General features: G+C 46.5%; 1 protein-coding gene across 1 annotated transcript in view; it reads left to right on the top strand.

The window, feature by feature from the left end:
- MYO1H (myosin IH) overlaps window positions 1-27,813 on the top strand; it is a 102,084-nt gene that overhangs the window by 72,184 nt on the left and 2,087 nt on the right. Inside the window, exons 14-31 of the mRNA XM_045076724.1 lie at window positions 230-321; window positions 3,448-3,542; window positions 6,756-6,802; window positions 11,154-11,234; window positions 11,897-12,002; window positions 12,809-12,926; window positions 17,092-17,205; window positions 19,519-19,595; window positions 20,571-20,639; window positions 22,217-22,301; window positions 22,783-22,942; window positions 23,950-24,033; window positions 24,816-24,909; window positions 25,103-25,158; window positions 25,902-26,037; window positions 26,478-26,548; window positions 26,686-26,783; window positions 27,559-27,658. Of these exons, the coding sequence (XP_044932659.1) occupies window positions 230-321; window positions 3,448-3,542; window positions 6,756-6,802; window positions 11,154-11,234; window positions 11,897-12,002; window positions 12,809-12,926; window positions 17,092-17,205; window positions 19,519-19,595; window positions 20,571-20,639; window positions 22,217-22,301; window positions 22,783-22,942; window positions 23,950-24,033; window positions 24,816-24,909; window positions 25,103-25,158; window positions 25,902-26,037; window positions 26,478-26,548; window positions 26,686-26,783; window positions 27,559-27,658 (1,683 nt within the window). The remainder of the gene's footprint in view (window positions 1-229; window positions 322-3,447; window positions 3,543-6,755; window positions 6,803-11,153; window positions 11,235-11,896; window positions 12,003-12,808; window positions 12,927-17,091; window positions 17,206-19,518; window positions 19,596-20,570; window positions 20,640-22,216; window positions 22,302-22,782; window positions 22,943-23,949; window positions 24,034-24,815; window positions 24,910-25,102; window positions 25,159-25,901; window positions 26,038-26,477; window positions 26,549-26,685; window positions 26,784-27,558; window positions 27,659-27,813) is intronic.

The raw sequence follows: 27,813 nt of genomic DNA, 5'->3' as shown, positions 1-27,813 counted from the left end.
AAGTATGACGGGTACAAGAGTTGACTTGCCAAAGAATTCCCCATCCCTCTGAGACACTAGATGCCTGGAACAGATTGGTGCCCTCTCACCCCCAGTATTCACCTGAACTTGTGTTCGATAAGAGTATTTTAGTCCAATACATCTGCCACAGCTGGCAAAGGCATTTAAACTTGGAATTGATGGCATGTGATGGAGGCTATGCATTGAAGCTTCTGTTTTTCTCTGGAAGGATGAAGAATGTATCCGTCCCGGTCCCGCAACAGACTTGAGTTTCCTGGAGAAATTGGAAGAGAAAGTAGGGAAGCATGCACACTTCCAAACGTATGTATCTCGCTTGGGAAGCTCTTGCCTGGGGAAGCTCATTGTAGATCCACTTTCTTAGATATGTGGACAGTGGACCCCATAGCTGTTCTTCATACGCTGCTTCGTACGCTGAAACGTGATGCACCATAAGGATGCACCAACTCATATACATCATACCTTTTGTTAGCGGAAATCAAATTCAAATGAATTCTGAGTAGAATGTTCGAAGATTTTGTATCTATGATTGTTACATTTTGGATAGAGTCATGTGCATGAAATAGTTGTTTTGTTTTGTTTTTATTATTTTTTTTATTATGTGAGTCACCATACAGTATGTCACTAGTTTTTGATGTAGCATTCCAAGATTCACTGTTTGTGTATAACACCCAGTGCTCCGTGCAATCCTTGCCCTCCTTAATACCCACCTCCCAGCCAACCCATCCCCCACACCCCTCCCCTCTAAAACCCTGTTTGTATCTCAGAGTCCACAGTGTCTCATGGTTCATCTCCCCGCTCATTCCCCACCGCTTCATTTTTCTCTTCCTTCTCCTAATGTCCTCCGTGTTATTCCTTACGCTCCACAAATAAGTGAAACCTTATGCTCCAGATAAGTGAAACCGTATGATGATTGACTTTCTCTGCTTGACTTACTTCACTCAGCATAATCTCCTCCAGTCCCGTCCATGTTGATAAAAAAAGTTGGGTATCCATCCTTTCTGATGGCTGAGGAATATTCCATTGTATATATGAACCATATCTTCTTTTTTTTTTTAAGATTTTATTTATTTATTTAAATAAAAGAGATCACAAGTAGGCAGATAGGCAGGCAGAGAGAGGGGGAAGCAGGCTCCCCGCTGAGCATAGAGCCTGATGTGGGGCGCAATCCCAGGACCCTGAGATCATGACCTGAGCCGAAGGCAGAGGCTTTAACCCACTGAGCCACCCAGATGCCCCGGACCATATCTTCTTTATCCATTCATCTGTTGAAGGGCATCGTGGCTCTTTCCACAGTTCGGCCATTTTGGACATTGCCACTATGAACATTGGGGTGTATATGGCCCTTCTTTTCACTACATCTGTATCTTTGGGGTAAATACCTAGTAGTTAGGTTTAAAGTACAAAATACATATAGTGATATGTGAAGCTCTGAAGTAAACAACCCAGCAAATCTTCACATTGTATGTACCTCCCTCATCACCAGCACCAGATCAAGATACAGAACATGGGTAGCAGCTCAGGAAATTGACTAGAAATTTAACTTGGTCTCTGAGACAAGGAGGAGAGAATTACTTATCTCATGCTCTGGAATCCTAAAGCCCTGGTTTTGAATCCCAGCTCAGCCACTTATAAGACAAGTGACTTATTACTCGACCTAGTGGGTAACATTGTAAATGACTACATAAATCACCTAATACTATTTCTGGCCATGGCAAAGACGCCATAGATGGTAGCGGCTTTATCGTGCTTTCGTAGAATATCGAGAGGAGAAGTAAATGCATCAGTAATGGAAAAGTATATTGTGGTCTGTTCGCAAATGGAATAATAGCCACAAAAATGCATCATCTGTGATCACATGCAGTGATGTGGGTAAATCACGGAGCATGTAAACAAGAGAAATCAGACAATAAAGTGTATACTATATGATCCTGTTTCTGTAAAGTGTCACACCAGAGAAATACCAGCCTGTTGTGTTAGATGGGGCTCATCTGGAAGGGCTCAAGGTGGTGGGGGAGTAATTCTCAGGTAATACTGGTAATATTTTGTCTCTTGATCTGGGTGCTGGTACCATGGGTATATTTCTTGTGCCCAAATTCACTGAATTGCATACTTAGGATACCTGCACTGTCAATATGTATGTATATATATTTCAAGAAAAGGTTATAAAAATTAGGAATCACCAGAATCCAAAAAATGACGTTTCATCAGTATTTTAGTCCCTCCCTATCATAAAAGTGTAAGGTAGTAAAATTATTTCTTAGTTATCACCTGGAAGAAAATAGAAATTATTTCATTGTGTAAGTAAGTGTTTCTGGGGCTCACATAGGTTAATTCCTCAGTTCTTCAGAGATGGATCTAATTTTGAGTTTTTATTTCAATTTGAGTTAGTTAACATACAGTGTAATATTAGTTTCTGGTGCACAATATAGTGATTCAGCACTTCCATACGTCACCCTCATCATCACCCTAAGGACCCACGGAGGGTCATGCCCTCCTTCATTCTTCATCACCTATTCCCCCTCCTGCCACCTGCCTCCCCTCTGCTCACCATCTGTGGGTTCTCTATAGTTAAGAGTCTATTTCTTGATTTGTCTTTCTGTCCCCTTTTTCCCCTTCGTTCATTTGTTTCTTAAATACTAAATATGAGTGACATCATATGGTGTCCTCCTCTGACCTCACTTTAGGGAGGATCTTATCCTCTCTAGCTCCATCCATGTTGTCGCAAATGGCAAGATTTTTATTTTTTTTATGGCTGAGTAATATTCCATTGTTTATCTATAAACCATATCTTTTTTTTTTAAGATTTTATTTATTTGACAGACAGAGATCACAAGTAGGCAGAGAGGCAGGCAGAGAGAGAGGAAGGGAAGCAGGCTCCCTGCTGAGCAGAGATCCCAATGTGGGGCTCGATCCTAGGACCCTGAGATCATGACCTGAGCCGAGGGCAGAGGCTTTAACCCACTGAACCACCCGGGCGCCCCTAAACCATATCTTCTTTATCCATGCATCAATCAAAGGACACTTGGGCTGCTTCCATAATTCGGCTGTTGCAGATAATGCTGTTATGACTATTGGGGAGTACGTATTTTGGGGAATTTGTGTTTTTTTATTCTCTGGTGGTACGATTTGCTGGATTGTAAGGTAGCTCTATTTCAACTTATTGAGGAACCTCCACACTGTTTTCCAGAGTGGCTGCACCAGTCGGCATTCCCACCACCAGTGCAAGAGCGTTCCACTTTCTGCACAGAGAGGGATCTAATATTAGGGAGGCCTATGCATGTTTGGTTTCCGGTGCTCCAGTCAGTTGCCATGCTCCTAAACAACTTGTGAAGGCTTCTCTTTTGCTACTTCCTTCATATAGTGGGGCGCATTTTGTTGCCCCAGATGAGGAAGTTTCAGTCTGTGTCTATTTCTGTCTTGCTGCAGCCGGAAGCTGGCAGGGCCAAAGGGCCGGAAGAGGATTGGCTGGATGGAGTTCCGGCTCTTCCACTATGCGGGGGAGGTCACCTACTGCACGGAAGGCGAGTGTCCCAGCCACGCAGGTGCCCCTGTGTCCACTGAACACATGGCTGCACGCCCTTCCCAAATGTTTGCTAGCCCTCCTTGCAGGCATGCCGTCTGAAGGGCTTTTTTCTTATTAGTTCTTATTATTCATGACTTTTACCTATAACCACTCCATTTCACCCATTTAAAGTGTACAATTCAGTAGTTTTTAACTGTATTCACTTTAGAGTTATGCAACCCCTTCGCCCCAAAAAGAAACCCCGCGTGCGTTAGCAACTTCTATGTTTTCCCCAACCCCCTCCCCCAGAGCCCTAGGCTCTGACCTCTTCTATTTTCTGTCTCTGCAGATTTGCCCGTTCTGAGTATTTCGTATTGATGGAGTCTCACAATATGTGGTCTCGTGTGTCTGGCTTCTTTCACTTAGCATCGTGTCTTTGAGATTCTCCCATGTGGTTACTTTTATTTTTAAATAATATTCCATTCTATGGATAGACACCGTTTTGTTTATCTACTGGTCATTTGATAGGCATCTGGGTTTGTTCATGCTCTTGAGCTATTACTAATAATGCTCCTATGAACATTTTCTTTCAAAAAATATTTTCGTTGGTCACTTCTGTTTTAGGTTCTAAATTATTTTCACTTTTTTTTCTTTTTCTTTTTTTACATTTTTTTAAAAATTTAGTACATCATTAGTTTCTGATACAATGTTCAAGGATTCCTTAGTTGCCTATAACACCCAAGGCTTATTCTTTTTTAAAGTAGGCTCCACGCTCAACGTGATGCTAGAACTCATGACCCTGAAATCAAGAGTCACATGCTCTACTGACTGAGCCAGCTAGGCACCCCTAAATTATTTTCACTTCTAAATAATTAGTTTTTTCTCTAAGAACCTTTAAAAAAGCAATACATTTTTTTCCTCTTAAATTCCCAGTGATATATAAAAACAGAAAGCATTTTAAAATAGGATGAGTCTCTCTGTGGACATCATCAACTGATTTTTGTTTAAAGGATATTATACATGTAAGGCTAGAAGTTGGGGTCCATATAGAAAAGTCCAAAAAGGAAACCGAAAGTCCCCTTTACTCCCAGCTTCTTCTGGAGATAACCCCAAGAACCAATAGTTTCTTGTACTTTTTTGGGACAATAGAAATACCTTCTCCATGTACATGTGGGGGCACACATACACATCCAAACGTGCACCTATGCACACAAAACCAAGGTGGATTGTTATTTTGTGTTCTCTTTGGCAACTTTTCATTTAATGACTATGAGAGATCATTTGGATTCCAGTTAGTACTCAGTGAGCCCTTACTGGGGGCTGGGACTGCTTTATCTCTTGTTCACTTAAACCTTGTAAAACCCTTGTATTATTATACTCATCATCGTCATCATCATCTCCCTTTTAATCTATGAGGCAACTGAGCTCAGAGAAGTCTAGCCACTTGCCCAAGGTCACTCAGCTTGTAAGTGGCAGGATTGGGGTTCAGATCCATGCCTTTTGCCTCCAGAACCTCATCCCTCATCCATGCTCTGCAGCAACCCACAGATCCCACCATGTTTCTTTTGAGAGGCTACAGGCACTTGCTCTAGGGCTGTAGCCTTTGACCCATTTGATGGACACTGCTTGTTTCCAGTGTTGTCTCTTGTAAACATGGCTGTGTTTGGCATCTGCTTATTTCCGTGGATGGCTGTGTGGGTGGATACAATGTGCTTTACATAAACAGCAGGATGTTATTCGGTCCTAGAAAGGAAAGAAGCTCTGATACCCCCCACGGATGGAACCTTGAAAACTGATGTTAAATGAAATCAGCCAGTCACAAAGGACGAAAGCTGTATGATTCCAAAGACAAGGTGCCTGGAGTGGTCAAAGTCTGATTGAGACAGGAAGTAGAAAAATGGTCATCAGGGGCTGGGGGAAGGGGAATGGGGAATTAGCGTTTAATGGGGTCAAAGTTTCAGTATGAGAAAATGCGTTCCGGTGACGGTTGGTGGTGATGGTTCGCAACAATATGACTGTACTTAATGCCACCAAACACTTAAAAGTAGCTAAAATGCTGAATTTTTTTTTTGTTATATATATTTTACCACAATAAAAATGTTAGTTTTGGTAGCTCCAAACAGCTTTCTAAAAAGATTATATCATAGATGTTCTTGATACATGTCTTTTTTAGCAGATTTTTGTTTTTATTTTTATTTTTTAAGTAGGCTCCATGCCAGGCGCAGAGCTTGAACTTATGACCCTGAGATCAAGAGCTGAGCTGAGATCAAGAGTCGGATGCTCAACCAACTAAGCCTCCCAGGCGCCCCTGGTGCTGATTTTATAATGTCATTTAGTTACTAATATAATGATTATTAACTGATTAGGTTTTAAGTGTGCCATTTCTGACTTTAAAACTTGGCACATTCTCCTTTGTATGAGGATACATACTAGCATCTAATCCTGATGCTTCAGTTTTGCTTTCCTCAGTGGTGGGGATGGTTTTTTCACCTGGCTTCCCCAGGCCACTCTTGAAATTCAACACTCCATCCATTGTTTCAATGTCATTCCCTTTTTTTTTTTTTAAGATTTTATTTATGTATGTATTTATTTTATAGATAGCATATTTTATGATATCTATTTTATAGATACAGTAGGGGGAGAAGCAGAGGGAGAGGGACAAGGAGACTCCCAGCTGAGTGTAGAGCCCAACACAGGGCTTGATCCCATGACCCTGAGATCATGACCTGAGCTGGAAGGAAGAGTTGAATATTCAACCAACTGGGCGACCCAAGTGCCTCTCAATGTCATTCCTTTTTTACATAGCTCTTTGCTACTGGATTAGGACAATACTTAGGATAAAGGCTGTACATTTGTGTGATAGCTAGGGAGAGGTTAGAGTACAGTGTGTGTGCCATAAATTCAATTCTGAGGACCTTCTCAACCATAGGTGGGATTACTCATTCAGGAACGTCTGGCAATGTCTAGAGACAAATTTGGTTTTCCCAGCTGGGGAAGGGACTGCTGGCATCGAGTGGGTAGAGTTCAGGGGTGCTGCTAACCATCTTACAATTCACAAGACCGTCACCACAATAAAGAATTCTCTAGCCCCAAACGTCCACAGTGCCAAGGCTGAGAACCTCAGATCTGAGCCTAGGAGATTATTCTCAGGATTTCCCTTTGCAGTCAGTTGGGATGGAATTGCATTTTTAGACAAAGCCAGTGATTCAAAAATTTTTTCAATGTTTTACAGGATTCTTAGAAAAAAACAATGATCTCCTCTACAGACATCTGAAAGAAGTAAGTCTGGAATTTAACTATATGTATATATGGCCGCCTGGATTTTTCTGTACAGTGCTTTATGTTAGAACTGTAGCATGGCCAGAAAAGATATTCAAGGTCATCTGTATGATATGCCCTTTTAAATTTTATTTTATTTTTTCAGTGTTCCAAGATTCATTGTTTATGCACCAAATCCAGTGCTCCATGCAATACATGCCCTCCTTAATACCCACAACCAGGGACCTCCCTACCCTCCAAAACCCTGTTTGCTTCTCAGAATCCACAGTCTTTCATGGTTCATTTCCCCCTCCAATTCCCCCCAACTCACTTCTCCTCTTCATCTCCCCATGTCCTCCGTGTTATTCCTTATTCTCCACAAGTAAGTGAAACCATATGACAATTGACTCTCTCTGCTTGACTTATTTCACTCAGCATGATCTCCTCCAGTCCCGTCCATGGAGAATGGGGAACCCTCTTACACTGTTGTGGTAATGCAAGTTGATACAGCCACTTTGGAAAACAGTGTAGAGATTCATTAAGAAATTAAAAATAGAGCTACCGTATGACCCTGCCATTGCACTACTGGGGATTTACCCCAAAGATACAGATGTAGTGGAAAGAAGGGCCATCTGTACCCCAATGTTCATATCAGCAAAGTCCTCAATCCCCAAACCGTGGAAAGAGCCAAGACACACTTCAACAGACGAATGTATGATATGCCATTGATTCAAGAATGTATATTGGCCCTGTTGTGTGCTGGGCTAGTTCTTATTCTCATGGGGCTTACATTAGGGGCAGGGAGGGGTCAAGAATAAATATATACAAAAAAAAGAATAAATATATACAGTGACCCTTAAACAACATGAACCTGACAATTTCCTGTGCAGTGATAATTCCATGTATAACTTTCAACTCTCCCAAAACTTAATTACCAATAGCCTACTGTTGACTGGAAGCCTTACTCATACATAAACAGTCATTGAACACATCTTTTGTATGTTATATATTATATACAGTATTCTTACAATGAAATAAGCTAGAGAAAAGAGAATATTATTAAGAAAGTCCTAAGGAAAATACACTTAAAACCCCGTACTGTAAAGAAAAAGAAAATCTGCATGTAAGGGGATCCATGTGGTTCCAACCCATTTTGTCCAAGGGCCAACTGTACACAAATACGTTACCCGTTGGTGAGAAGTGTTCTGAAGAAAATAAGAAAACACGACTAAGAGGAGAAATTTTAATCTAGTTTAAGAGATCAGAGGAAACACCCCTGTGGAGGTGACTTTGGGCTAAGCCTGAGTGAGAATGTTACTGGCCATGGAAAGATTGGGCTGACTCCAGGTTGAGGGATTGGCGTGTGCAAAGGCCCTGAGGCCCAGACGATTTTAGTGTGTGTTCAGTAAGGAGTATGATGTTTGGAGAGGGGACTGAGCCCAGCCGGGTGAGGTCCCCAGGGAGGAGAAGAGATTTTTGTTCGGGTGCAGTGGGAATGTACTAGGGTAGCATGAACAGAGGATGAGAAAATTGAGACCCAGAGGAGTCTCAACTTGCTCAAGATCACATCATGAAGTGGGGCTGAAGCTGTGATTAGCCCCTGGGGCCGCTGCTGCAAGTTCCAATCTCCTTCCATATACCTCACTGATCAGAAAAACCCTGGGTGTTTTGAAGTCTTCCTTTGTATTGAAACAGTTGGCTGTTTCATAAAAATTAGATTTTATTTCATTAGCTTGGTCTACAAAAAGCTTAAAGTTAGGGAGACCTTTTCAGAGTGAACACAGAGACTGTTGGTTTCAGGAATACCTTCTGGCTTTTCCAGTCTTTCTCGGCCCAATCTCTGGGCTTCGGGATAGAGAACTATTCCTAACTTTGGATCTCTGCTCTAGGCCGGTGCTCTTTGGGACTGAGCATCAGCCCTGCCTCTTCCCAGTGCGGGGTCTGAAGCAGATTTTCCTGTCGTTGTGGGGTGGGTCTGGCGGTGCCCCTTCCCAGGGTCACTGTGAATGACACAGGCATAGAAGGGCCCAGCTGGCACAAGGAACGTAATACTCCTCTCCTGGCTTTGCCCTGTGCACCACACCCATGCCCATCACAAACCCACCTATGGAGGGTGCTTCCCATGAAAAAATCTCAGATTCTCTCCCTTCGCCAGCTAGGACTGATAGGCCTGGCCCTTTCTTTTGACTTCAAGATGGATCCTTTCTAGGGGCGCCTTGGTGGCTCAGTGGGTTAAAGCCTCTGCCTTCCACTTGGGTCATGATCCCAGGGTCCTGGGACCGAGCCCCGCATCAGGCTCTCTGCTCAGCCGGGAGCCTGCTTCCCCTTCTCTCTCTGCATGCCTCTCTGCCTACTTGTGATCTCTGTCTGTAAAATAAATAAATAAAATCTTACAAAAAAAAAAAAAAGAGAGAGAGAGAGAGAAAACATGGATCCTTTCTAATGTGTTCACCCCATCCCCAAATGGCTCTTTCGTGCCATCATTAAGAGCAGAATTAGAGTGGACTAAACAAAAATTTTTAAAAAGATTTTATTTATTTATTTGACAGGGAGAGAGAGATCACAAGTAGGCAGAGAGGCAGGCAGAGAGAGGGGGAAGCAGGCTCCCTGCTAAGCAGAGAGCCCCATGCAGGGCTCGATCCCAGGACCTTGACATCATGACCTGAGCCGAAGGCAGAGGCTTTAACTCACTGAGCCACCCAGGTGCCCCCCATCACAATTGTTGTTAAGTGTTCATTTGAGTAGCATTAAACACCATTGATCCTCGTACTCCCAATCTCCAGGATCCTTTTCATCTTGGAAAACTGAAACTCTGCTCTCTGTTTCAAACACTTACTCCCTGTTCCTCCTCCCTCAACCCCTGCAGCCACCACCCTACTTCCTGTCGCTCTGAATTTGACTCCTCTAGGAATCTCATGTGAATGGGGTCATACAGTACTTGTCCTTCTGTGTCTCATTTCTGTCCCTTAGCGTGATGTCCTCAGTTTCATGCATGTCCCCACATGTGTCACAATTTCCTTCCTTCTTTTTTTAAATTTCTTGGGTTTTTTAAATTGTGTTATGTTAGTCACCATACAGCACGTCACCAGTTTTTGATGTACTGTCCAATGATTCACAGTTTGCATATAACACCAGGGTGCTTGCTCATCACAACATGTGCCCTCCTTAATACCTATCACCGGGCTACCCCGTAACCCAACCACATCCCCTCCGAAGCCCTCAGATTGTTTCCTGGAGTCCATAATTTCTCATGGCTTGTCTTCCCCTCCAATTTCTTCCCATTCAGTTTTCCCTTCCTTCCCCTAGTGTCCTCCATGCTATTCCTTATGCTCCACATATGAGCAAAACCATAAGACAATTGTCTTTCTCTGCCTGACCTATTTCCCTTAGCATAGGCCCCTCCAGTCCCATCCATGTCAATGCAAATGGTGGGTATTCATCCTTTCTGGTGGCTGAGTAATATTCCCTTGTGTATACAAACCACATCTTTATCCATTTGTCTGTTGAAGGCCATCTCTGCTCCTTCCAATGTTTGGTTAATTTCCTTCTTTAAAGGCCAAAGAATATCTCATTGTATGGATACAAAGAGAAGAATTTTAGTGTAGAATTAATTTTTTTAAATTGAAGATCTTTGGGGCCCTTAGGTGGCTCAGTCAGTTGAGTGTCCTGTTCTTGATTTTAGCTCAAATCATGGTCTGAGGGTCATGAGATCAAGCCCCCTGTTGGACTCTGCACTGAGCGTGGAGCCCACTGAAGATTCTCTCTCTCCCTCTCCCCTTACCCCTCCCCCACTCTCTCTCAACTCTCTTAAAAATATAAATCAAGATTTTTAGTAATACAAACTATTTTGAAAACTTGTGCACGGTGGGGAGAAATCAAACTGCACAAAAGCTGATGTCCTTGACCCCATATCACCAACTCTCTGAGAGCCAACTGTTCTAGCCATTTGATTGTGTATCCTTCCAGGGGTGGTTCAGACCAAGGGGTGTGTGTGTATATCCCTCCTTTTCCTTTCTCTTCACACAATAATCACACACTGTACATGTGGTCCTTGTCTTGCCTTCCCCCCCACCCCCACTTAACACCATCTCCTGGAGATAATTCTTCGAGAGCTGTTCATTCTTTATGGGCTGGACTGTGAACAAGGATAGCTTGGCTGTGTCCAAGGAAAACCATCGGACGGCCTCACCGTGTAGACAGAGCTGTGGATCCAGTATTTAAACGCTTCCTTCCGTGTTTGTCTTTTTTCCCATCTTCCGGTGCTCCCAAAGCAAATGGCTCTGGGCTGCGGTGCACACTTAACACAGGTTTCCCGAAGACCCTTAGTGATTTCCGAAGCAGTGAATGTGGGGCTCATTTCCTTTACTTGCAGGTGCTATGCAGGTCCAAAAACCGCATCCTGAAGGAGTGCTTCCTGGTGGCCGAGTTAGAAAACCGGAGAAGGCCACCAACGGTGAGTCGGGGAAAAGCAGGCCCATGCGGAATTGGAAAAGGTAGTAAAAATCCGCCAGAGGGTACAAATATTCTCAGTTACCTGCACATTTTAATCTGTCCTTCCTTTTTCTGAAAGTGTCCCTCTCTAAAACACACTGACTAAATACATATTTTCCAAGTGTAGCAACCAGTGTGTTCACTGTGTGTCAGGTGCTGCATGCAGGGCGCAAGTTTTAGCAATAACAGAATGGACAAGATCCCTGTTCTCGTGGGGCGTATGATCTAGTGGAAGAGAGGAGAGGACAATACTATCAAAGAAAGAAGGGACTTATAACAGTGCAAGTGTCGTAAAGGAAGCTTGGTAACTGGGAAATGGGAAGCTGATGGGGGTGATGGCCTTAATGGCGATATGGGCTCCTATGAGGTGCTCACCACGTATTTGCTGAGTGAGGAAAGCACCCTGAACAGGTGCTTGTCCAGCCTCTGTTTGACCAGTCTGAGCTTGGGCTTCTCAGACCAGAACATCCGAAACCTTTTTAGTGGGCGAGATGGTTATGGGGAGGGCAATCTGTCAGGAGCCGGGATAGAAAGACCTGTGCCCTAGCCAATCTTCTCTGTATTTACTGGGAGAAGCAATGTCTATTTAGCTCATTCATTCTCTCTCTCTCTTTCTCTCTGAAGGTGGGGACTCAGTTTAAAAACAGCCTGAGCAGCCTTTTGGAAATCCTCATCTCTAAGGAACCTTCATACATCCGTTGCATCAAGCCCAATGAGAGGAAAGAACCCAGTGAGTCATGAATCGTTCTGAACACTGAGCTCAGGGAAATGAAGCTGGGGGGAAAGCCAAGATGACAGTGGGTTAAGATGCTAAAAAAAAAAAAAAAAAAAAAAAGAAAAAGAAATAAAAGAGCCCAACACACCCTATAGCCTTGCTTCTTGTCCTTTGTATGTGAATCCATTTTTAAATAATAGAAGGGAAATGAAGAGAGACGGAGAGTTCTTTTGGTGGTCCCAAATGAGCATTGCTCAGAGCCTGGCCCATTTCAGGAGCAAGCCAGCTGAGCCAGACAGATGTCAGAGGGAGCAGTGTTGCTTCCCTCCAGCCAAGGAACTATCTTTCAAGATGAACTATGACTTGGGTATCTTCCAAGCTCATGCCATGGTCAGTATACTGTTGTATGAAAGCCAGGCAGGAAAAGCAAATAAGTGAAGCAGACTGGGTATAAGGCAGTAGGGAGTGGAGGGGACTGTGACAAACAGCAAAGGGTACATCATGTCCAAAGCGGCAGCCCTATTCCCTTCCAATCAGTTGTTCTCATGTGGAACTCCCATGTAGCCCAGAAGGCCAGATATCATTTTTCTTTTTTAGAGAATCCAGAAATCCAGATTTTCTTATAAAATTCCCCCTTTAACACATGTGTGCATGCATGCGCACACACACAAACACACACACACACACACAATTAGGACCTGACAAAATATGTCTGTGGCCAGACTCAGGCCAGGATGGTCAGCTTGTAGCCTATGGTCTTTCTCAGTTGAAACAAAGCTATCAAGTCATTTACGGTCACTCTCCCTTCTGTATTTCCAAAGGCAAGTTTGACGACTTGCTCATAAGGCATCAGATCAAGTACCTGGGGCTGATGGAGCACTTGCGGGTGAGACGGGCGGGCTTTGCATACCGGCGGAAATACGAGCATTTCTTGCAAAGGTAACACTTGTTTTGTTGATCCTACACCAGTACAGGATCAAAAACCTACTGTGTGGGGAGTCTCTGGGTGTGGCGATGAGTAAAAGGCCATCCCCCAGGGAGCTCCGTTGGGTTCTTCTGTAACTGAGATGAACACGAACATTTTGGAGACTAGGAAGCTGACTCAGGTTAGTTACCTCCTTCCCATCGTTTCCCTAAACGTGTGACTTCTTGGAGGCAGGAAGGTCAAGGCTGATGCATCGACGTACCACTAGGGGCGCAGACATGGGCAGTGTACCCTTTGAGTCTGTGCACAGTTGGGGAAGACCTGCCCCATGGGGATTGTAGGTGCTGGTTTAGTGCCATCAGTCTGGCAGTGATCCTCGCAGCCTCGTAAGCTCTCCCGCGAAGCAAGTGTAGTGGTGGGAACGTGGGCGGTGAAACCACACAAACCTCGGTGGGACTCCCCATCCTTTCTCTTCTAGCTCTGACCTATTTCCTTATGGGTAACATAGAGATTAAATTGTCTGCTTTCAGGGAGTTCATCAGGACCTAATGACATAATCCCACCACCCCCCAAATTGTGCACTAATACTTCATTGGTGGGGGGCTGCGTGTGAATTTGTGCTACCAAAAAAAAAAAAAAAATTAACACAATCTCACGCTCTCAAGGGAAGCATAATGGCATAATGGTTACTTCTGTAGCTGGGCATGGTTAAATATTGGCAGTTTCGCATTTCCACCTAACTACTAGGTTTCTTTTGAACTACAGCTTTATAAAAGTCACGTCCATGAGCTTACATTTTTCATCTGATTTCTTGTATTCCGCAACTTATATCAAGGTTCTGCCTTTTGAAACTTGAGCATTTCCCAGTGGGTCTTATTTTTAGCCCCTGCTTTAGTGATCTCAGATCTTTCTTTACCAAGGAGCATGCTGGTTTTTCTTCCATGAGTCTCATGTCTTGGTAAGTGCTATCTGCTTATACGTACTTATTAAGTAATAATCTATTTCCTCGCTGTTATTTTTATTTAACTCTTAGTTAACCTACAGTGCAATACTGGTTTCTGGAGTTGAATTCAGTGATCCATCACTTACAGACAACACCCAGCGCTTATCATAACAAAGGCCCTCCTTAATCCCCATCCCTCGTCTAGCCCATCCCCCACCCACAACCCTCTATCAGCTCTCAGTTCTCAGTCACCAAGGATCTCTTATGGCCTGTTTCCTTCTCTCCTTTTCTCCCCTCTACCCCTCCCCATATGTTTATCTGTTTTCTTTCTTAAATTACACATGTGAGTGAGGTCCTATGGTATTTGTCTTTCTCTGACTGACTTATCTCGTTTAGCACAATACCCTCTAGTTCTATCCACATCCTTGGAAAAGGCAAGATTTCCTTCTTTTTGATGGCTGCGTAGTATTCCATTGTATGTATATACCACATCTTCTTTATTCACTCATCTGTCGATGGACATTTGGGGCTCTTTCCACAGTTTGGCTATTGTGGACATTGCTGTTATAAACATTGGGGTGCACGTGCCCCTTCGAATCTGTACTTTTGTCTTCTTTGGGAAAATACCTAGTAGTGCAATTGCTGGATCATAGTGTAGTTCTATTTTTAGCTTTTTGAGGAAGCTTCATACTGTTCTCCAGCCTCGTTGTTATGTTAAATGATTTATATTCCTGCTGATACCCTTTACCTATAACCCCCTTATATCCTTACCACTTTTGCCCCAGCCCTAAGCAACCACTCACCTGCTTCCTGTCTCTATAGATTTCCCTATTCTGGAAGTTTCCTACGCATGGAGTCCTATAGCACGTGGCCTTTCGTGACTGGTTTCTGTCACTTTGCCCAGTGTTTTCAAGGTTCATCCCTGTGGTAGCACATGTCAGTATGTCATCCCTTTTTAGGGCCAAATCATGTTCCATTTGTTGTGCGGAGAGACCCATCAGTTGGTGGGTACTTGGATTGTTTCCATTCGGGGCTATTAAGAATAACGCTGCTAGGAACACACATGTTCAGGTTTTTATGTGGATGGGTGTTTTATGTTGGGGAGCTGTATACCCAGGAGTAGGTTACTAGGTCATAGGATAACTCAGCGTTTAATTGTTTGAGGAACTACCAGCCTATTTGCCTTTTCTTCCCCCTAACATACCTCCTTTGCATGTCATTTTTGCTTGTCAGCTACTAGTTGTTCATTTTTTCACTTGTTCCTTTTTCTGAATCTGACTTCTGATGGAGACGGCCAGAATCAGCCGCTGCTGCCTGCCCAACCTGTGCATATTGTGTTCTCATTTTTCTGCAGTTTTGCACTTCGTACAGCTTTGTTGCTACTTTTTTGTCATCTGAGGCTCGTTTACTCTACTGGTGAATGCTAGCGAGATGGAAACTGGGCAGGCTGGAAGACCAGCCAGGAGGGCTGGCATGGCTGCAGGTGGGCGGCCCCAGGGGAGGGGCTGGAGCCCCTGGGAGGGGGCACCCTGCGTGGCACCGCTTCCCTTGACCAGGAAACAACTGCATCTCAGAGTTGAAAAGAACAGAATTCCCAGTCCCTCTGCCTGTGGATGTTGAAGATCTCTCCCCATTCGCCCTTGTCTGGCCGCCGCATGTCTGGACAGCTTTGATGGCGTGTGCTAGTGGACTGGACAGTTGTGTCCCTACTGCATTACCTGGGGGAGGCATGCCCCTGCACCTTGGTGTGTGTGCCTGGACCAAGAGAGGTCATCGGGGAGGAACAGAGGACACTTAATGTCTTAGTTTTGGGCTTGTGTAATAAAGCACCATAGACTGGGTGTTATAAACAACGGAAAAGTACCTTTCATGGTTTTGGAGTCTAGAAAGCTGGGAACAAGATACCAGCATGGTCGTGTTCTGGGAAGAACCCCCTCTGGATTGCACACAGACCGCCCTTCTCGTGGGTCCTCACGTGATGGGAAGAGAGTGAGAGAACTCTTTGGAGTCTCTCTTAGAAGGGCGATGACCCCATTCATGGGGGCTGCAGCCTCACAACCTCGTCAGCTCCCAGAGGACCCTCACCACCTAATACATGGTGGCTTAGGATTTCAGCCTGGGAGTGTAGGATGAGAGGAGAACATAGACATTTACTCCATGGCAATGCCCTTAATGACCTTTTCATGAAATGTAGTTCTGGGAAAATCAACATGTTTCTAACAGTTTAAAATGTGATTTTTATGGGGCACCTGGATGGCTCAGTTGGTTAAGTGACTGCTTTCAGCTCAGATCATGGTCCCAGAGTCCCGGGATCAAGGTTCCCGGATCCATGGGGAGTCTGCTTCTCCCTCTGACCTTCCCCACTCTCATGCTCTCTTTCTCTCTCAAATAAATAAAGTCTTTTTTTAAAAGTGATTTTAAAATAAAATGAACCATGTCACAGTATTAAGGGTAAGAAGCACAGCAGGAACAGTGTAGCTAACATTTTTTGAGGTCTTGGACTGAGCCCAGTACTCTCCACGGCTTATCTCATGTCGACCTCGTGATGGGCCCACGAGGAAGGTCGTGTCCCTTGTTCCCGTTGCAGAGGTGAGGAGGCAAAGTGACTTGCTCAGCTCCTGAGCTGCACTTGAACCCAGTTTCTATAGCTGCAAGTCCACAGGCACGTGGATTTCTGCATTCTCTTATTTCAAAACGTTGCAGACCGCATGGTTCTTTTTACAGGGACTGCATCCTCGCTATGTATGCTGAAATCAGGATCTGAAGTCATCTCTGGGCCCACGTCCCTCATTACTTACCAGGCGTGGGCCCTTTTCTTCGTGTGCTGACTTATGTTTATTTTGTCCCTTCGTTCATCAGCAGACGGACATTTGGGTTGTCTCTGATGAATAATGACACGGTGACGCTGTGAACATTCTTGCATAAGCTCAGGTGTGGGCACAGGATTTCACGTCCCTGCATAGAGTGTGTGGAGTGGAATGGGGTTTCTCGGGCCAAGTGTCTGATGATGTCAGGTTCTATGAAGACAGGCCAGATCCAGCCTACTGAAATAGTTTCTCCCTTTTATCCTTCTTGCCAAGTGTCTATTGCTGAATTCGAGGAAGTCGGTGTGATGGGTCTGCTAGATTGTGCTGAGTGACTGGCATGCCACAGCTGAGCCAAGTAGGCCCCTGGCAGGGGGTGGGGGGCAAGTGTCCGGGCCAAGGGCTTTCTGGAAGGGCCTCTCCTCTCCCCAGGTACAAGTCCCTGTGCCCGGACACCTGGCCACACTGGCACGGGCCTCCAGCAGAGGGTGTGGAACGGCTGATCCAGTACATGGGCTACACACCAGAGGAGTACAAGTTAGGGAGGTAAGTGGCTAGGAAATCCCCGGTCAAAGGTTCTGTGCATTCTTCTGTATGCATCGAGAACCGGGAGATGAATTTTTAAAGGAGTCCATGTAGATTTACAAGCAGATCCTCCCGTCCACTCGATTTAAATGCAGCTCTGTAAAGAAGGAAAAAACCTCCTGCTCTCAGTACTTTGCTCACCCTGAGTACATTCCACAATACCTCTGAGAGTGGTGGGGTATCCTGCACTCAACTCAGTTCTGACACTGTCTACCCGAGGTAGTGTTAGATGCCCAAGATAAGGACTCAGTCTGTCCCCCCCTTCAGATGCCAGTTCTAAGTCCGCATTGTCACCTGTGCATCTGACGACCGACTGGACATCTATTAGAGGTTCCTGGGACCCTCTCTTTGGGTTCAAGTGATTTGCTAGAGGGGCTCACAGAACTCAGAGTGACTGGATCCCCGGCTTATTACACAAGGATAGAACTCGGGAATGGTCAGATGGTTGAGATGCATAGGGTAGGGTATAGGGGAAAAGCATAGAGCTTCCACGCCCTCTCCAGGCACACCCAGATCATCAAACCACGTCCTTTTTGGAGTCTTACGGAAGCTCCTTTACACAGCCATGATTGATAAAACCACTGGCCGTTGGTCATCATCCCTTCAACCCCTGGCCCCTCTCCCCAGGTAGGAGGTGGGGCTGAAAGTTCTGAGATTCTCATCTCAAGATTGGTTCCCCTGGCAACCAGCCCCCATCCTTAGGTTATCCAAGAAACTTGGCGAACATCACCTCCTTAGCATAAACTCAGGTGTGGTGTGGCTGGAGGGATCTGCCGCAGATAGCAAGACATCCACTTCACTGTTATCACTTTGAAACTATCTCAGGGACAAAGTCCAAATATTATAACCAAAGATGCCCCTACTGCCCTAATTATAAGGGTTTGGGGATCTAGCTATGGCACTAGAATGGGACCAAGACCAAATATATATTTCTAATTATAAACCACAGTATTGCAAGCTCCAGGTGGTTGGAAGGGTGTTGGAGGAGATGAAGCTAGAAGGGAGACCTGCGTTCTAAACCTGACCCAGGGCTGGGTTGCACCTCTTTGCCTGCAAAATGAGTTTGCCTGGTCTTTTTTATTGTTCAAATGCACGCAGGACCTCTCAGAGGGGGTATTAGGACTTACGTGAAGTGAAAGATCCCATGGCATCCCAGAAGGTGTTCTAGAACTCCGAGCACATTGCTGTAGTGGTTGTCGTCCAGGAGCAGGAGACCTTTCATACACGATGATAGCACTGAGGCAGACTCAGGGTGGGCGGGAGGGGGGGCGGTGTGAACCGGGAAGATTTAGTTTTATCCTGTTAGTCATTTTGGTCAGGGTTGATGTGGTGGTAAGGACCAGTGCCTAAGGATGTAGACAGGCATTCCCCGGCTACAGATAATTTCTGCCATGGAATGCATCAATGGACTTTGCCCTCCCACTCCTAACTCCCACTTGGATATAGCCCTCTGTGGCCACCCTGGTCCCTCTCCAGCCTTGTGCTTCTGTCTTGGGCCCTGCTTCAAGAACTACAGTTCCAAGCCAGATCCCTGAGAATGGGGTTAGCGCATCCTGAGGGAGGCAGACCGTGGAGGTAGGTCATAGGTGGTCTCTGTCCCTCTTCCATGATCTGGGATGGGGACGTGGGATCACGTGGACTGAGGCACTGCTGCCCCCTTGTGGCTTCCCTGGGAAGTTTCCCTCACAGGGTGGGTAAGGCATGCCGGAAGTGATGGACATTGATCATTGATCTTTGCTGGTTGATGGGATCTTTTACACTTAGACTCCTATTCCTTGTCATCGATTTTTCAAAATCCAGGGAGGTGACTTCAGGGTTAAATGGTGTCATAGTTTCCTGAGGCTGGATGACAAAGGCCTGTAGACTGGCTGGCTTAAAATAACAGGAAAAGTACACTTTCATGGTTAGTTCTCAAGGTTCCAAGTCCAACATCAAGGTGTGGGTGGGCTCTGCGGGAGACTCCTTCCTTGACTCTTCCAGCTTCTGCTGGCTCCTGACATTCTGTGGCTTGTGGTCCCGTCCCTCCAGCCTCTGCCTGTCTTCACATAAACTTCCCTCTGTGTGTGTGTCCTTACAGGCACACACACACTGGATTTAGGTCACACCTAATTCCGTACACTCTCCTCTCAGTCCCTACCTTGATAACATCTGCAAAGACCCTATTTCCCAATAAGATCACATCATGAGGTTCTAGAGGAGGGGACACTGTGGAAGCCAAGGCAGCTGGTAGCCGACCAAATTAATCATCACAACAATCTCTCTTTTCACTTCTAGAACCAAAATCTTCATTCGTTTCCCCAGAACTCTGTTTGCTACCGAAGATGCCTTTGAATTCAGTAAACATCAATTAGGTACGATTTTCTCTGTCCTGACTGCATCATAATGTGAAATGAACCAGCTTAGTGTGGTTCAAAAACAGCGTTTTTGAAAGAGTGTCAGAAGTGTTGACTTTGGAAACCCAGAACAAGATACAGGGCTATATGATAAGATACATGTAGATGTATCATATACATGTATATGATAAGATACATGTAATGTGTGTTTGGAGGGCAGTCACAGGTGCACACGGACACTTAAACCCTGGATTGCTGTCCCAGTTCTCGATAAGCCCCAACTCTTTTGCCACACCAGGGGCTAAGCCTCCAGTGAATCGTTGAAAACTTCATTCATGCCAGTATCTGATGTTGGAAGATGTTGCTTCCAAGCCCGCAGCCGGGGTGGGGTGTGTGAACTGGGAGAGAGGAAAGTTACCGGGTGGGGGCGGGGGAGGGCAAAATTTTTCTGAAACTACTGGAGTGGGGTGGGGCATCTCCCTTGAAATCTCGAGTGGTCTGTTGAGTCATCTGAGTGCTTGCTGCATATTAATTCCCTGGCACTTGGGACCTCGGTGTGTTCTTAGAACAAACCTATGTGGCCATATTATCTCCACTTTCATTCCGGGAAACTGAGGTCTAAGATGTCAGTAACTTGCTGAAGGCTGCATGGCTTGTAAGCAGCAGAGCTGGGATTTGAACATGGGTCTCTCTAGCTTCGTGATCTGGGCTTGTCACCACTGTGCTTGCTGATCTCATTTTTATTTCTACTTATTTATTTATTTGATCTCACAGCAGCACGCCTTGATCCTGGGACCTGGGATGGGGCTGGTGCTGGCTGCAGGTGGGGCAGAGGGGCCTCCGTCAGTTTCTAAACAGCCTCTGGGGGGACAGGATGACTCTGGTCTGCAGGGGTGGGGCGTGGTATTGAGGCTGCCTCTGACCTCCCCTCTGAAGAGCACAACTACACAGTCACACAGCTGAAAGCTGTTTCACCAACCCTTTTATTTTCAGTTGCGAGGATCCAAGCCACATACAAAGCCTGCCTAGAAAGGAGAGTATATGTGAAAAAAAGACAGGCAGGTAAGAATGAAACAGAAGCTTTCCCGTTTGCAATGAGCCAGAGCTCTGCTCCATCTCTCTGACCTGGGCAGCATCTGGAGGCAGAGGCTCTGTTAGGGCTTTGCTCCCCCTGCCCGTCCGTCCTTAAAACCAGCTTAAAGAATCATTTTTTATTTTTATTTTTAAAGATTTTATTTATTCATTCAATAGCACAAGCAGGAGGAGTGCCGGGCAGAGGGAGAGGGAGAAGCGGGCTCTCTGCTGAGCAGAGATGTGGGGCTCGATCCCAGCATCCCGGGATCATGACCTGAGTCGAAGGCAGACAATTAATCGGCAAAGCCACCCAGGTGCCCAAAGAATAATTTTTTTGAAAAGATACTCACCCTGGGAGTATCCAGGAACCTGTCCCCTGTGGCTCTCCCGTCCCTTCTTGACCCATACCTGCATCCCTCTCCTAAATTTTGCCTTTATTCTTCCCTTGCTTTTCTGGATAGCTTTACCATCATCATGTAGTGGTGGATGCATCACTAAACGATATAGTTAGTGGCTGGCATGTTTTGAAGTTCATAAAATTATACCATTTGTATTTTTAGGGACATTTTTGTTCCTGAAATTCAACCAGCCAGCGCTATGTAGATTTGGTCATTTATTTTCATAGCTGCATAAGATGACATGAAATCAAATGTTGGCAAACTTTTTCTTCAAGGCCAGGTGGTCCTTTAGACTTGTGGGTCATCTGGTCCTGGTCACGGCTACTCAGTTCTGACATTGCAGCAGGAAGGTATTTTGGCAATACATAAATAAATGCGCATAGCCCTGTGGCAATAAAGCTTTATTTACAAAAGCAGATGTCCAGCCAGAGGCTTTGTAGTTTGCAGACCCCTGTGCTGTACGAGCATACCACAGTCCAGCTGTTCTGTGGATAGTCCTTTGTTTTTGGAACAGAAATAGTGCTGCTATGAGGAATAAAAGCATTTTTTAAAAAAGCTTTATTCATGCGTTTGAGACAGGGAGAATCTCAAGCAGGCTCTGACTCAGGGCTCAATCTCACGACCCATGAGATCATGGCCTGAGCTGAAACCAAGGGTCAGACACTTAATCAACTGGGCCATCCAGGTGCCCCAGAAAACATTTTTTTAAAATCAGAATACTGAACAAAATATGAAAAGCATTTAAAAATTGGGAAACAAGCCAGAAATCTCTGTGTCCCAATTGATGTATCTCAATTTTTAAGCGTGGATAACTAAAGCACACACTAGATGAGACCAGCCAAACGCAGCCCCACGACTGATGTGCACCCCTCAAGACCTGGGGAAACTGACCCCCTCAATGCAATTTCGGGGCTCTCCTTGAAGCCTCCCATACGGCTGGAGCTGCTCGGTCGTCCTGGTTCAGTGGCCTGAGCACCCTCAGATAGAAACTGGCGACACTCCACAACTTTCCATCTTGGGGGTCGGGGGGTGGGGCTGGCCCAGGGCAGAGGTGGGCATCCAGATGTTTGGTGGAGGGGGTGAGCGGTTCTGAGGGGGAAAAAAAAAGCCTTTTGTATTTAAACTTGATTGTGCTCGCCTTCTAATGCCAGCAGTGAACTCTTTCAGCCATCAGACTGGAGGCGCACTGGCGTGGGGCCCTGGCTCGGAAGGCGGCCAGTAGGAGAAGGTGGGCTGTGCGGACCGTAAGGAAGTGAGTTCTCTCCAGAAGGTGACCATGGGTCTTGGTTGAATTCTTGGGCTTTGTGCAGAAAACTGAGCTTCCCCCCAGAATGCCAGGCCTTAGGGATTCAGCTCCACTTCTTTCCTCCAAGCTCCCAATCTGACAGTGATCACAATCCACTTGTTAGTTTCACTTGCTAGTTAGTTTCTCTCAGTTGTTAGTTTCACTTGCTTGTTAGTTTCTCTCAGTTCAAAAGCCACTAGGGTCAGCTGCCTTCTGGTGTCAGTTGATGTCCACAACTAATTCACACTGCTCAGGACAAAACCAAAAATGGTGTGGGTGAAACAGAATGTGTCTCTGGGGCAGACCTGACCTGTGGGCTATGTGACTGTCACCTTCCTTGGCGACCAAGGCAATCTCTGCCATTTTGGCCTCCTTTGAAATCAAACGGGTGGAGAGAGTCTCAGCACAGAAATCGGCCAGAAAGCTAACAAAACGCTTGCCTCTTTAGGTTCATAAAGGGATTCATCAACCGAAACAAAGCCCCCTGCCCGGACAACGAGGAGTTTATCGTGTTCGTGCGGAAGAATTACATCTTGAAACTTCGGTATCATGTCCCAAAGAATGTCTTGGACAAGAGCTGGCTGAGGCCTCCTGGCATCTTGGAAAATGTGAGGACCGAATGGGGACTCCTGTTGCAAGTGACTCCGGCACTGATGGGCTAAGCTTTTGTTGTCTTTGTGCACCCTCCTTGGCTGGAAAGGGTCGCCTTAGCAAAGCACTTCTTTTTGCAAGGCTTTTACGCAAGAAATGTCACTCCTCCAAATTCATACTCTAAAGCCAACAGAGGTCTGTTTGCACAGAGCTCTTGTGGATAGTTCCTATCCTGTTATAGCCTTCCCAATAACTTCTAATAACTGTTACGGGGGAAAGTATTTCTCAAAAGTGGGTCCTGAGACCCTCTGTCTAGAGCACAATGGGGGACACTGTAAGATCCTGGGTCCTAGCCTGGGTCTACTGAGCATCTCCGAGAGTCCTTTTCTCTTCTGCCAGGTCCTTAGATGACTCAAACACATTCAAATTTAAGAACCAGTAGTTTGGGGCACCTGGGTGGCTCAGCCATTAAGCATCTACCTTCGGCGCAGGTCATAATCCCGGGGTCCTGGGATGGAGCCCCACTTCGGGCTCCCTGCTCAGCGGAGAGTGTGCTTTTCCCTCTCCCACTCTTCTGGCTTGTATTCCCTCTCTCACTGTCTCTGTCAAATAAATAAATAAAATCTTCAAAGAAAAAAAAAACAACCAGTAGCTTAGCAAGAGTGAAAAAGTAGTGCAAGATTGGCAAATGAGCTGCTTTCTTGGAGTTTAAAATACTAATGCTGTACTTATTTTTAATAAAGATTTTTATTTATTTGACAAAGAGCACAAGCATAGGGAGTGGCAGGCAGAGGGAGAGGGAGAAGCAGGCTTTCCACCATAGGGAACCCGACGCGGGGCTCGATCCCAGGACCCTGAACCGAAGGCAGCCACCACTCAACCGACTGAGCCACCAAGGCCTCCCTACTGCTATACTTTACATGAGACTGGATTCAACTGTGCTTTCAAAGCATCTGTCTTGGTGGCCACAGCCCAAGAACAGGGTGTGAGCGGGGTGGGTGAGACAGATGTGTTCTCCACACAGGCGTCCGACCTGCTCAGGAAAATGTGCACAAGGAACCTGGTCCGGAAGTACTGTTGCGGGATCACAGCGGAGAGGAAAGCACTGGTAGGGGCTGGGGGGTGGGTGGGGTGGGAGCATGGGCAGGTGACCGGGTTGGGGAGGGGCTAGGGCTGCCCGCCATCTCATCTGGGAGCCTAGGGGCACACTGGGCCTGTGCCTCATACGTGTGTTGAGTATTAAACACACCTAGGCCACTTGATGCAGAGCCTGGTTCAAGGGCAGCTGTTATGAGTAATGTGGCTCATCATGTTGCCATGGGAACCTGACCCAGATAGTCCCCTAAGCTGCTCAGAATGCAGGACCCCTTCTCTGCTGCAGAGAAGTTCATGATTACCCACAGGTCAGCGGACTTTTTCTGTAAAGCCCTAGAGGGTAACATCTTGGAGTCTGCAGGACCCATGAGTGCTTTTCCAGTCAGTCTACCCTGCTGGCACAGCATGAAAGGATGGCAGAGCCATGCTGCTAAAACACACAAACCCCCCACTCCCAAAAAGTTAAAAAACTGGGCAGCAGGCTGGGTTTGGCCCTTGGGTTGTAGTTTGCGGATCTCGGATCTAGGTGGAAGGACCTGCTCTCTGAAATTCTGAAAATCCCACTTCTAGGGAGAGCATGCATGAGACTGGCCTTAGGTGGCCATTCCAGTCTCTGCCAGTATAATTTTTAGGGCATTTTGGCCAAAGCCTGGAATGTGTTGTGATTTCTGTGCCAAAGGAGGCCGAGGCTCCTACAGCTTATCAAGGAAAGTAAGCCATCCCAGGGACCTAAGGAGCCTCTGTCGCAAGGATCTTTGCGGCTACTACTTTGTCCTTCCAATTCTGTATCACCAGATGCAGCAAAAGGTGGTTATGAGTGAACTCTTCAGGGGAAAGAAAGAAGGTTATGCAGAAGTCCTAAGCCAGCCCTTTGCCGACAGCCGGATCGGTAAGTACGTTTTTCCATCTGTGCACTCGCTTCTCCTATTTTAAGGCTCGAAAGAAGATGCCTGACTCTGTAGCATGTCCTAACCACAGCTGAGGTCCTGGTCACAGAGGGGCATAAACCCAGCGGATACCAGTGGCTTTGGTACGAAGATGGTATTTGGTGATGATTTGCTGTGTTCTGGTTCCCTCCCCAGATGAAGGAGACATTAATCCCAAAGTGCTTCAACTCATTAGCAATGAGAAAATCCAGGTATGGAAACGTGGGTCCCTGGGTCTGGCAGGATTCCCTCAACGGGATCTGTTTTCTGTATGAAGTGTCTGGAAAACCTGTTGAAATGCAGGGGTGTGTGTGAGTGGGCTGGGCTCTCCACCGTTATGCTCTGGGCATTAATGAAATTGTGGGGCCCATGTGACCTCTAGGTATCTGGTCCTTATGTCATCCTAGAAACTGGGTTTGGTTTTCTTTCCTTTTAAAAAGATTTTGAGAGAACATGAGCACGAGCATGGGGTAGTGGGAGAGGGAGAAGCAGACTCCCCGCCCAACAGGGAGCCCAGTGTGGGACTCGATCCCAGGACCCTAAGATCATGACCTGAGCCGAAGGCAGACACTCAACTGGTTAAGTCACCCAGGTGCCCCATGGGTTTGGTTTCTGTGAAACTGAGTGCAGTGCAGCCACGAACTTCATCACTGAACATCTCCTATTAGAAGCAATATGGCAGGGTGTCAGCATGGACATCGTGGTAACTTAGCTGTGTGCCATCTGGGCAGGTTCTGGAAGTTCTTGCCGCCTCTGTCCTTCTGTGAGTGGGGATGGTGCGGATAGTGAGAGGCCGAAGGAGTCAATGGTGGGAAACACTGTGTGGTAATACCAGTCTGTGTGAGTCTTTCTCTCTCTGAGTGCTTCAAGTAACTGGTCTTAGCACAGTCTGGAGGAATAAGGAACTCTGTCCCCTGCCCTGTCCTCCTACGGAGTCACCTTGCCTTCCTTGCAGTATGGTATCCCGGTCATCAAGTATGACAGGAAAGGCTTCAAGGCCCGGCCGCGCCAACTCCTCCTGACTCAGAAGGCAGCTTATGTGGTGGAGCTTGCCAAAATCAAGCAGAAAATAGAATACTCAGTCCTCAGAGGTAAGAAGCCAGCCGTCTTCAGACCGTTCCCTGGATTGACTTAGCTCCCCAGGCGGAGGGGAACGGGACGGGGACACACCAGTAAGGAAGACACCTTCTACTGGAAGACAGAAGTGTAGGTTGCCCAGAAAGCTTGGGGCTGGCTGCCCGGGCCTGGCCTGTGTGTTTTTTTCTGGCATAAATGTCAGCGGCCGCCCCTTCCCCCAAGTATCCAGGTTGGACGACAGTCACCTTCTCCGAGGACCTGTGTTGTAGCCCGAGCGCAGCCCTTCACAGCCTCCTAGCAATGCTGACCACTGGGGTGTGCCCTTCACCCTCTGAGGCCCAGCAAGGAGGGAAAGAGGGTGGGGTGGGGGTGCCCCCAGGTACACCGCTTCTTTTTTCTGCGTGAATGTCAAGTTGTCCAGTTCCAGGTCGCTCACTCAGGAGTCTGTCCTCAGGTGTCTCTACTAGTAGCCTCAGTGATGGCATCTTGGTCATTCACGTCTCACCAGAGGACCACAAGCAAAAGGTAAGCGACAGCCACCGGTGTCTGCCAGGGGAGAAAGACCCTGCCACGCTGAGCTACCCACCGGGAAGCCTCTGTAGGGAAGCGTACTTTTCTTTGAAGCCACTGCTTCTGAAACCACCATATCCTCTCCACCTCAGGGCGATGCCATCTTACAGTGTGAGCACGTTTTTGAAGCGGTCACCAAGCTTGTCATGCTGGCAAAGAGGGGGAACGTTGTGAATGTCGTTCAGGGAAGGTAGGTGTTTCTTCAGTCCCCTGTTCTCCAAGGCGACCGGGGGCTGATGGCCCGGTTCTCCAAGGAGGGCCTTCCGTCCCTGGGGGAAGCTGTCAGCCAGTGAAAGGTGGACCTCTGGGCCAGGACAGGTGACAGCTGCACCTTCCCCTGCTTGAGGCCTGTTGTCTGAGCACCATGGACCACAGCCTGGCAGGCTGCTTACCATGGATGAGCAGCCAGGGAGAACATTTCTTTAGGGCATAGAGAAAAAATATTTGGCACAGAGGGTGCTCTTACCCGAGTCTTTCTCAAGTCTGAAGGCGCCACCATGTTTTCTGTTACACGGGCACAAGGTGGTTGAGCAGCAGGCCCGTGTCAGCAGGCTGGTCAGGGACAGTGTGGGGGTCCCCGAGGCTGAATCTCGGAGACTCCCAGATCTCCTACAGGCAGCCTGCACCCCTCCACCCCCCATTGCTGCTGCTCTTAGTGGGTCTCAAGCCCCTGTAGGCTGATGGGCAAATTCCTCCGTGCAAGAGGGAGAGAGAGTGGGGAGCGCTTCCCCAACAGGAGCCCTGGCCACCCCGTGACGGGCCCCCTGAAGAACTAAACATGCTAAGTTGATCTGGAAATAGTCACAGAAACAAGGGGTAGGTTTCCTGGTTGTGGCAATGGTTGTCTTTTGAGGACTCAAATATGCAGTAAAACTCTGTAATAATACAAATGGGAATTTGATCTCGAAGCTCCCCATAAGTGAATTTCCTGAACGTCAGTGATTGATTACTTGGTGTGTTTTCAGTTTACAGTTTTATATCAGCCCTGGAAAAAAAGGCACGATCGTTTTTGATACAGGGCCAGAAGAACAAATCTATAAAGATAAAAATGGCCAGTTAACTGTGGTGAGTGGCTGTGGTGGGAGGTGAGTTTTACCTGAGAACGCAGATTAAAATGTGGCCATTTTTAGCCCTCCTCTTGATTTTTCATGTCTCCCTCTATTCCTGATTCTACATCAAAACAGGTGGTACTGATGCCCGAGGCACACATTCACACAGGG

This window comes from Mustela putorius, unplaced genomic scaffold (assembly GCF_011764305.1).
Source record: "Mustela putorius furo isolate JIRA1106 unplaced genomic scaffold, ASM1176430v1.1 tig00000193_pilon_pilon_pilon, whole genome shotgun sequence".
Taxonomy (NCBI): Eukaryota; Metazoa; Chordata; class Mammalia; order Carnivora; family Mustelidae; genus Mustela; species Mustela putorius.
Note: the sequence above shows the minus strand (reverse complement) of the source record. Positions and strands in the feature narration are given on the sequence as shown.